We start from the raw sequence: 11,745 nt of genomic DNA on the forward strand, positions 1-11,745 counted from the left end.
GAAGAGCTGAAAACCACTAAAATAATTAAAAGAACAGGAGGACAATTTTTATAAATAATATTGTTAAAAAAAAACTCACAAAAAATATTGAATTATCGAATTTTAATAAAAATGGAAAAAATGCATCAAATTTTCAAAAAAAGTCATGGCAATCCAATTAATTAATTATGCAACAAGGATTAATATATACACTTGGAATACAGTACAGGATCTCATCTAAAACAACAAATAAGAAGAGCGCATTTACAATAGGGGATATCTGCAATAGCCTATACTTGTGATTGTAATTTTTATCGTTTTAATGAATTGATAATTGGATACGATATTCTTAGGTCCTGATAACAGACAAGAATAATGTGGTGAATTTTATAGAAACGCTAAGTGTTCTAAGCCATAAATATTTTGACATATTCTGAGAGTATCAAGGTTTTCGGGGGTAATTGGAAAAAAATTAAAATTAGATTTGGAAAAACGGATATAAAATCGAGGCATAATTTCACGACGCGAAGTAGTATTAAATTCACTTTAATGACCCAAATCCCATTTATTGCCGCATCGAAAAATTAGGTGAAAATATTAAAAAATCTAGGAGGGAAATAAGTAGTTCCAGTTATTTTCTCAAGAAAGTAATGATCATACCTCGGAAACTATTTTATCGTTTTCACTGAATATTTATTTTATTTCTCATTGGGTACTATAACTTATTCCAATTAACAATTCCAAAATAAGTGGACTTCAACTTTGACGGACCTGTGTTGAGTTTTTTTGTAAGGTTATTTAATAACAGCCAGTTCGACTGGCTATTGTTACCAATTTCGTAGGAAAATAGTGAAAACGTTTTTTAATCTCCAGATAACAAAAAAAAATTAAAAAGGCTCATAAGTTCTATAAGTTTTAGAATAAAAATTAAAAGATTGGATCATACGTAAAATTCCTATTTTTATGAACTAAAAATTTAAAACTTAAAAAGTTCAACAATAAAAAATGAAAAATAAAATGGGCCATATAAGTGCACGTTTTGTTCCACGATAACTAAGGCTTTTTGTGTGTTTTAGTCACAATTTCAAACCGAATTTTCTGAAAATTAGGAATTTGTGTTTCCAATATGTAGGAAACATACCTGCAGCGAACTGTACATACAGGTCCAAATTTTATTGTTGACCCCATATAACTGTACGTTCAGATAATAGGCATTTTTATGATTTGTGTCACAGTTTCAAATTTGGTATTTGGAGTTCGCAATTTTGAAGAATAGCGCTGAATTGGTTTAGATGTTTAAAAAATCAAATGCTCATTTGGCATTTTATGAGCGTCAAGACTATTAAAAATTTTGCTCCGTTGTTGGGGAGGTATTGGCAGAGTGGGTATAAAAATATAGGATAAAAATATTGTACTTTGCTATGTTTGGCCAAACTCGGAAGATCGTTTCTGTTTCTGTGAGATATGTAATTTTAACTTTTTGTGGAGGAGTCACCTTTTCCAATCTAATTTAAATAAATAAGTCTTCTTTGAGCTTTAGCTCTGCTTTTTTATTATCCGATATTTCGCAATGGATTACATTATATATTTAGGGAAATCTACAAAAATAAATTTTGTATCAAGCCTAATATATATAAGCCTTAACAATGTTTGGCCTAAGAACCAGAAACTATTTTGGTCTATTTTGATCTGCAAACTAGTATTATCAAGTCCACTTATAATTTTTCACAACCCCGATTGATTATTCTACCGGGAAATTATAAGAACATTTGCGGCGACTTGCAAAAATGTAAAAGCAAAAGAAAAATTGATCAAAAAAATTAGTAAATATTTTTGAGTTTTCTTGGGAACCTTGATGCAAATATTTTTATACATGCTTGTAACATAAATAAGTAAGTGAGATAGATCTAAAGTTCCTTTGAGGATCTTCATAGAATCACTTCCTGAGTTGATTTATGTATATCGGTCCGTCCGTTCTTCCGATTGAGATGACATTTTTCAAAAATATTTGTTTGACCAAGGACGAACCCTATTGAAATTGGTGAGAATCGGTTCACATTTAGATATATAATATAGCTCCCACATATAGATATAGCTCCCATATATATCTTCAACCGAAAATAGCCAATATAAGTCCATATGACCAGAATTTTGGCACCGAATTCAGTCTAGAAGCAATTACATCAAATTTGGTGAAAATCGGTTCAGATGTAACTATAACTCCCATATATATTTTTCATCCGATTGGTGTTTAAGTCCCTCACATTCGTAATATGCATTCGACAACAATGATATTTGGCACCAGATAACAGATACAAAAAAGAAATACCTCTGCCGAATTTTATTGAGATCGGTAAAGATTTGGATATAGCTCTCTTATCTGTTTTTATCCGATTTCGGGTATATTGTGCACCAAATGGTTAATGTATTTCAAATTTTGGTGAAAATCTGTTCAGCTAAAGCTATACCTCCATATGTTTTATTTTTGTCTTTGACGTCATTCTTGTAAAATGATGCTTTGTTGGAGATTTTTGCACAAACTCGCGTAAAATACGGCTTTAATCCTATAATGAGTTTTCAATATATATGTATATATCAATTCTTGGCCTTTAGGTACGATTTAGATTTTTGACATTTTCTAGGACTTGTAGCGGAATTTTATGACAAATAATTTTGTAGAATGTTTTGACTTGCTACGATCCCGTTTAAAGGGAGTTTTTTATTGTGATGAATTATAAATTGAGAGAAGTCTTCAGATATTGTTTGTTTTCACAGAATTTTGGCCAGTAAAAACCATTTAGAGTTACAGAGCCCCATGTTGCCTTATATTCTTGTTTGTGTTGCTTAAGAGAGAGAAAGATGCAGAACTTCCTATGAAAAGGTTTTTTATTACAAATGTTTTCATGTTTTTTTTTTTTAATATTATAAAAATTCTTTCATATATTGTTAGAGTGTCAAGATTCCAGACAAAATATTTAATGTAATATTTTTTACTACAGCCCCTTTTCTAACAAAGTACAGATTTTAATTAGAAATTTAATATTAAAAAAAAAAACCAAATAAGTTTCGAATTCTCTATACATGCACACTTTAATTGTATTATATTTCGATATTTAAATAAAATATGTAGATATTCAGTGATAACAAGAATCCAGATCACACATAAGCTCTCCAATCGTCATTTGACTATTTTGAAAAAAAAAAAAAAACGTATTCCAGAGTTTGGATATCGAATTACATAGAACTGCCTTAAAATCTTGCTTATATATTTGAAGGTAATGATAACAATCATGGTTGAAATATTCCTGGAAAATTTCTGAAGAGTGTCTGCTAGAAGAAATAAATTATAGGTTTCTTAAAAAAATATATATTTTTTTTTAGTTTTTTTACTTATCAAAATTTTTAAGACTATTGCGAAGTATACATTATGTTACATTGATCAAAAACACTAAAATTGTTCCGATTTTTAAGGTTATAATTTCCTAACTTCCAAATCAAAAAATAATTTTCTGATTTGTCAAATGAATTGTTAATTTTATTTATTATTAATCCATTTATATAACAGCTGGAAACTAGTGGAATTTTAGAAATCACTTATATCTAAAACGACAAAAATGAAGTACTTATGCATGACATCGATGATATGTTCTAAAAGCATCAATAGTTTACAAAACTACAAATTATAAATATTTTTATCAAAATATTTCATTCAAATACTGTAATATTAATTTAAAAATTATAGAAAATTTTCATATAAATAGTTCTGAATCGATTTCCACTCATCTGAAAATATTCTCTCATTGTCCTTAAAATACATCTCCCCATCTTCTTCCACATCATTTTCTTATATGATTATGAGTTAACTAACCTTTGGAGACCTCATTTCATATAAACGCATCTCGACTTATAAATAGACACAAATTGGCCCAAATCGTTTTGGTTCAAATCAAAAACTTTGAATAAATTATTTAAACTAACCAAATATCAAACAGTAGCATTTGATTTATGAGGGGCATTTCAAATAGCCCCATGGACTTATGTCGTAAATATTTATCGACTATAAAATTCACAACAAGGTATTGTTCGTCGATTTAGTGGCTTTATAATATGAAAATAACAACAAGCACCACACACACACACAATAAAATCAATTAAAATTACACTATTGTCATTCATTAAAAACAAATTAAAGGCATTAATTTGACACGCTTATGTTTCTATTAGGCACATGCTATAAAAACGCAGCTTGAGGTGTTTAATGGTAGAAACATAATAATAAAAATAATAATAAAACTTAAAACTTTTCGTGAATAAAAACACCACTAACGAATTAATATCCGAAATACCCTAATTTTCCTTATTTAAAATGGTAAACAACTTAAGACCTTCTTAGTATAATTAATTTAATCAAAGTGATAATGACTAAGAATTGTTAATAGGAAAATTGCGAACATTATGATGAGGTCATAGAACTCATGAAAAAATAACAATAATTTTCTAACACAGAAAAGTTTCAGTTTCTAATATTGTTGCCTTACCAGTTTTTTTTTTAATAAAATTACCTTTGTGATGTCTTAAATTATTTTCTATTTGTATTAAAAATTTCTTGAAGAACTTCCGTTACTGACCTAGAATTTTTACAAACCTATAACACAAAATTAACGATTTTTGGCATAACCTAAATAAATATATACCTTATATGAGATATGTGATAATTTTTCGAAAAATCACTGACTTGTTTCGCAAGTTATAACAGATAAGAGTATTGAAAATGGTGAGGTACCAGAAGGAGTTGGCAGATAAATGTCATCTTCACAAAAGATCTTGTGTGTGAATTGTGAAGAGAATTGGATGCTTATTAAGCTTTCTTCGAGCATTTTGTTTTTCAAAATCTTGAAACCTATGTGGGGGACGTACCAGAAGAAATTTTCCGAACTCTACCATATCTATAACAGATCTTGTATTGATGAAAATATTGAGATGTACCCAACGGAATGTTAATGAAAACGGATGTTAATTTCGCGTTTTGCGAGCTTCATGGATATTTAAAATGTTAACCCATTGTGGGAAACGTACCAGAAGGAGTGCACCAACATATTCCACCTTTTCACCAATCCTTGGGTTAATAAAATTCCTGTAATGTATGAAATATGAATAGAACCGGATGATTATTTCGGATTTTATAATTGTTTTGGTTATTTAAATCTTTGACACTTTGTGGGGAAGGTACCAGAAGGAATGGAACGATGCTACCATCTTTATAACAGATCTAATGTTGATAGAAATTTTGAGATTTGTCAAGTCTGAATGGAATCGGATGTTAACATCGCTCTTTATGAGCTTTACGGACTTTTGACCATTTTTGGGGAAGGTACCAACACGACTGGACCGATAGACATATTCACATCAGACTTAGGGTTAATAAAAATATTGTGTTGTGACATTTTATAAGAGTTATAATTTTTCAAAATTTTGACTCTCTATGGAGGACATACTTGATGGAGTGGACCGATATTGTCCATTTTCGCACCAGACCTCGCACTGATCAAATTTTAGGTTTTACAAAGTTGGACCAAATTCGGATTATCCTTGCTCTTTCTGTGCAGCAAAATATTTTATTGAATTGAACCAATATTATCCATCTCCGAACTCGATCTAAGTTTGACAATAGTATTACGTTGTACCAAGTTTTTATCAAATCGGATACTCCCTTCGAGACTTACACAAATGAATTGAATTGAAATGAATTCGAATTTACAAATGAGTTTCTCGAATTTCAATTGAAATTTTACCAATTATAAATGGAATTTTCGAATTGAAAATAAAAAGTTTCGAACATTATATTGCTTGTCCGAACTGTGCTTCAGATTGTTATACCTTCCACCATGGTCTAGAGGGTATATTAGTATGTCATTCCGCTTATAACACCTCGAAATGTACATTTTAGTATATGTATTCTCGATATCCATCTGTCTGTCTGTCCGTCTTGGAAAATCATTCTAGCTTCCGAACGAAACAAAGTAGGTTGAAAAACATTTGCTCAGATGAATGACATTTTTAGTGTAGAAAAAATGTCATATAGATCCACGTTTTGATATATCCCCCAGATTAAGGTACCGAAAGGTTAGGGTATAAAAAGGGTCGGGCGAGGACCAATATTCAATTTGGAAAGATTTCAGATCAAACTGAATAAATTGGAAGAGCTCGCCTACATTTGCGGTGCATCAAATTTTAAAGGACTGAGTAGTTTTGGCTTCTAATCAAAGTCCGAATGTTTCCTGACCAAAAAAAAAAAATCTATGAAATACGAAATATCAAACAAATTTCAATAGAATTTCGAAAGTATGGATATATGAATATCAATTTTAGGTAATATTTTTTAAAAATAGTTCATAAGTCGCCGTCCGGGCTGGTGGTCTACAGGGTGAGATAAAAAACTGCAACAAAGTCAAACGCTTTAATTTTTATTTTTTTTTTTTTTTATTGATTGAAAACAAAGAATTCGGAAATAGAAAAAATTTTAGAATAAGTTTAGATTTGTTCGAATTGTTCACCTTTGGCACGAATTATGACCTTCAAACGGCCAATGAAACCGTCACACGCTGCAAGAATGTTGCTCTGCGGTATTTTGCCTCATTCCCGGCAAAACGCTTGCTTGAGGTGAACGACACATTGGCATTTTTTAGTGCTAATCATACTTTCCAAAATACTCCAGACACAATAGTCCAACGGATTGGTATCCGGAGATGTTCGTTGCCGTTGTGGCCATTCTTGGGTGGCGCGTGCTGAGTGCAATGATGCTGAGTCCTGTTGGAATGTCCAAGGTCTGCGGCCAAAATGTTTGCGTGCCCAAAGCTTTAATACACCCTCCAGAATATTTTCGCGATAATATTCGGCATTTATTCTGATGCCACGGTCGATTAATACGAGCGGAGAGCTGTTATGGCGGTCCACACTATCACCATGGACGGCGCTTGAGTTCTGATGGCCAACCGAAGGTGCACATTTTCAACTGACCTCTTTGGCAAGTAAACACGATCATTTTGTTTGTTTACAAACTGCTGGACAACGAATGTTTTCTCATTTGAGATAACCAAATTCGGCAGTTCACCACTTTCTGCCAAGCGAAGCAACTCTTTAGCCCTTTTGAGTCTATTTTCTTTCTGTTGCCTTGTAATTTCTTGCACTTTTTGGAATTTCAATGGTTGATTTTTCAATATTTGCCAAATGGAATATTGCGATATGTTCAGCTCACGAGCCATTTCCATTCGGCCACTGCGACGCGGGTTTCGATCAAGTCGCTTCTTTACTTTTCGAACCATTTCTGCTGATATTGCTGTTTTCTTCCATCCACTTCCTTGATGTCGAGCTACGCTACCAGTAACGAGCGACGGTACGAGACACAAAATATTTATTTACACTTAAATGCTGGAGTGCTCTAACGATAGCCACTTGTGGTTTTCCAGCCAAATATAAAGAAATCACACTATCACGCTTAAATTCCATAACGAATAACTTTTTTCTGGACAATTCTTACCAAAATGCTTTTGTACCCTTGTAAACAATATAATGAGCTGTCACTAGAATAATTTTAACAACTATCGGACAAGTGGTTTATAAATGACAGCAGTCTGAAATTGGTTGTAGTTTTTTCATCTCACCCTGTACTTCATCGCCCAATTTAAGGGGATTTTCCATAAATCCATCGCTTCATTTAAAAAACGCATATTTTCAATTAACTATTTTGATTTCTCAATGGTTATTGGCAATGTAGGATAGACATATACTCATAATAATAAGGAACCACCAGATAATCGTTATCTTGAGAGGTATAACGACATATAACAAACCTATTGGCATTTCAAATTGTGAGCAATCACAAAATGTCTTGTAAAAAAATCGGAACAACTGCTTTCGAACACTTTCCGGGTTTTTCATTCCCTTAAAGTTTAAGTTCGACCCGGCCAATTTAATTCTCAAATAGTATACCCTCCATTTAAAATTTATATTTTTTTCTCATTTATAATCTATTTTCTTTCCCTCTCTCCCTCCCAACTCGAACCAACAGCTCTTGGGTGCCAGCTGTGCTCTCATAGTCAGCTTTGCCTTCGCCCATCCGCCCGAAGGTGTTTGGAAAAAGAAACTCACATGGAAAGAAGATTGGGTACAGGTTTGGAAGACCGTCAAAAAAGAAGCATGGGAAACCAAATGGAAAAAGATACAGGTGCCCATTTGGAAAGAGGTCAAAGTGCCCGTGTGGAAAGAGGAACAAGTACCCGATTGGAAGATTGTGAAAAAACCCCACATCGAAGAACGTGAAGTTCCCGCCTGGAAAGAAGTCAAAGTACCGGAATGGAAGAAAATCACCAAACCCATTTGGAAAGAAGTCCAGGTGCCAGTGTGGAAGGAAATTCAAGTTCCCGTGTGGAAAGAAATCCAAGTACCCGTCTGGCGTGAGATAAAGGTACCCGTTTGGAAAGAAATCCAAGTGCCCGTCTGGAAGGAAATTCAAGTACCCGTCTGGAAAGAGGTACAAGTACCCGACTGGAAGAAAATGTTCGTTCCCGAATGGGTCAAGATGGGCATTCCCGGTGAAAAGTATCTCGGCAAAGATCACGAGGGTTGGGAATACACCAGTCACGATCTGTGGCGCAAAAAGCTGATATGGAAACCTGTCTGGAAAAAGGTTTGGCGTACCGAAAAGAAGCAAGAATGGAAAACCGAAAAGAAACAAGAATGGAAAACCGAAAAGGTCCAAGAATGGAAGATCGAAAAGAAACAAGAATGGAAGACAGAAAAGGTCCAAGAGTGGAAGACGGAAAAGAAACAAGAATGGAAGACCGACAAAAAACTCGAATGGAAAGTTGAATGGATTCAAGTCTGGAAGCCGGTGAAGAAACAAATTTGGATCAAAGAGAAACGTGAAACATGGGTCGAAGAGAAGGTACAAATCTGGCGCACAGAAAAGAAACAAGTCTGGGCCACAGAAAAGAAACAAGCCTGGAAGGACGAATGGAAGGCCGTGCAAGTGCCCGTCTGGAAGGAGGTCAAGGTGCAGGAATGGAAAAAGGTGTGGAAACCAGTATGGGAAAAGGTGTGGGTACCCACACCTCACCATGAACATGGCTGGGATTAAGTCCGTGTCACTCCGTGTCACCTCATCTTCATTCCATCCATTCACCAGCTATTTAGGTAGACTAGTTAAGTAAGACAAATCATCAGACTTCTTTTTTCTCTTTCAAACGAGACCATTCGTTTGATCGAACGGTCGTTCGTTCGATCGTATGCGCCCATGAACCAAGTGCAGTTTGGATGCCACAGTACTGAAACCATCATTAATGTTTATTTTTTTTAATAATTTTTCTCCTTCTCTCTCTCTCTCTCTCTCTCTCTCTCTGTATCGCTCGCTCATCAATGTTAATAAATTATTATTTAAGTTATTTTTGTTTTCATTCTGTCTAACTTTTGTGAAAGCAAAGAGAGTCAATGCTCTCCAGTTCCCCAATTCTTTTCTCTTACCCAAATTACCTTTTCAGTTATCCTTGCAAAATTTATTTTATTTAGCATTCCAATTTTTTTTATTTTCCATTTAATTTTTTTATTTTTGTTATAAAAATTGTTAAACTATTTTTTCTCTAGAATAAGTTCTTTTGTACAAATTAGTCATTCACTCTTAACGTTGTTGTTGTTGTGAGGCTTTTATTGTCAACCCAAAATACACGTTAAGAGTTAATTTTACACAAACCAATCATTATACAAAAAAAAATAATGAAAATGTATTATTTTATAAAAAAAAAATTATAAAAAAATTGTTGATATTTTTTATTGCAACAACAGAACACGTTGTTGCAATTGTAAAATAAAATAATATTTTTTGATAATAAAAAATGAAAATTTTATACAGTTGTTTTCTTTGGAGAATATTAAAAATTTACGACGATTTATTTCATTTGAAGTTCACCGAAATAATCCTTTAAGGTCCTGTAGAGTATATATTCTTGCAAAGAAATTAACGACTATTTATGCATCGCTCATTAACTCAAGGGTGGAATAACTCGAAAATTGAAGTATTTGAGTTAGTAATTTCTATATTTATACCCTCCACCATAGTATGGAGGGTATATTAAGTTTGTCATTCCGTTTGTAAGGCCTCGAAATATACATTTTAGACCTCACAAAGTATATATATTCTTCATCAGAATGCTATGTTGATTTAGGGGTGTCCGCCCGTCTGTCTGATCGTCTGTGGAAATCACTCTAGCTTCCGAAGGAAATGAAGTAGGATGATAAAATTTTTCTCAAATGTATATTACGTCTGCAGGACTTTTGGTATTGAAAATGGGTCATGTAGGTTCACGTTTTGCTGTAGCCCCCCATATAATGGTACCTTACTTTTTTCGGTATTTTGGTGATTAAGGCAACATTATTCACCGGAAATGTTTCAAATTTGGTATTTGAAGTTCGTAATGGGTACTACAGCCTATGACAGAAAATTGTCTGTGCAGGTCCACGTCTTCGTATAACCCCCATATAACTGTACCTCCCGATATTCGGTATTTTTATGATTTTAGCGAGATTATTTACCGGAAATGTTTCAAATTTGGTATTTGAAGTTCCTAATGGATACTACAGTCTATGACATAAAATTGTCTGTGTAGATTCACGTCTTCGTATAGCCCCCATATAACGGTACATCCCGATATTCGGTATTTTTATACCCTACAACACTATGTGTTGGGGGTATTATAAGTTTGATTGGGCCAAAAATTATGTAACACCACGAAATATTGGTTTCCCACATAGGAAAGTATATATGGATCATCCTAGCTCGCCGAGCTGAGTCGATCTAGCTATGTATGTCCGTCCGTCCGTCTGTCCGTCTGTCCGTCTGTCCATGTTAATTTGTAATCACTCTACAGGTCGCAATTATGGCCCGATCTTCACGAAATTTGGAATGGAGGTCGGGGTTTGGCCAGAATAGAACCCTATTTCTTTTTGAGATGATCGCCAAATGTTTAGGGGTTGAAATGGACCAAATACTGAAAAAATTTCGGATTTTGCAGTAGCTATACAGGTCGCAATTATAGACCAATCGACGCGGAATTTCGCATGTAGCTAGAGTTTAGAGCTGGCAAGAAGCCTACCCATTTGGGTGGTAATCGGATAATATTTAGCGGGAAAAATAGACCATATCTTTTTTGTGGAAAAAATTCAAAATTTTTCATTAAACCGCGAATATTTTAAATACCGGCGAAATCACAAAGCCATGACAAGGTTACTTCTGATCTTTACATTGATGTTAACATCCAACAAAACGGATATACAGCAAAATATGTGCGATACATATGTCTATCAAAGGAGATATGCTTGAAAGATCTCTTATATGTCGAGAACGGCTGAACTGATTTCGACAGTTCTCATTAATTCAGAATCGCCTCTTGGCAGGAAAGATAAACCGTCTAAAAAAATCGCATAAAAATATCTCTCTAAAGATGAAAATATTGATTTTGTAAAATTTTCTCATATTTTTTCAATTTTGTCATATTTTTGGCATATTTTCATTTTGAATTAAACATTTGGTAATATTTCTACAGCTAACAAAACTAAGTAGTTAGGATATCAGGATATCATATACAGATCGCATTTATGGCCCGATTCTTACGAAATTTTGCATGGGGATAAGATGAGGGTCAGAATAGATGCCTACTCTTTTTGGAGATGATCGCCATATATTTAGGGGTTGAAATGGACCAAAAAAACTGCAAA

The 11,745-nt window shown here is 33.6% G+C and overlaps 1 protein-coding gene across 2 annotated transcripts in view; it reads left to right on the forward strand.

Annotated features, from left to right (window-relative positions):
* The window catches only part of LOC101889846 (uncharacterized), a 53,186-nt gene extending 43,444 nt beyond the window's left edge, over nucleotides 1-9,742 (forward strand). Inside the window, exon 2 of one of the 2 annotated variants that reach the window (XR_009341823.1) lies at nucleotides 8,048-8,134. Coding sequence is in view for 1 of the 2 variants with exons in the window: in XM_011297966.3 (XP_011296268.1) it covers nucleotides 8,048-9,115 (1,068 nt within the window). In the remaining variant the exon portion in view is untranslated. Of the gene's footprint in view, nucleotides 1-8,047 lie in introns of both variants that reach the window. The other variant, XM_011297966.3, reaches the window with a different exon arrangement.
* Nucleotides 9,743-11,745: the final 2,003 nt, after the last annotated feature.

The sequence above is a fragment of the Musca domestica genome, unplaced genomic scaffold, assembly GCF_030504385.1.
Source record: "Musca domestica strain aabys unplaced genomic scaffold, Musca_domestica.polishedcontigs.V.1.1 16, whole genome shotgun sequence".
NCBI classification, from domain to species: domain Eukaryota; kingdom Metazoa; phylum Arthropoda; class Insecta; order Diptera; family Muscidae; genus Musca; species Musca domestica.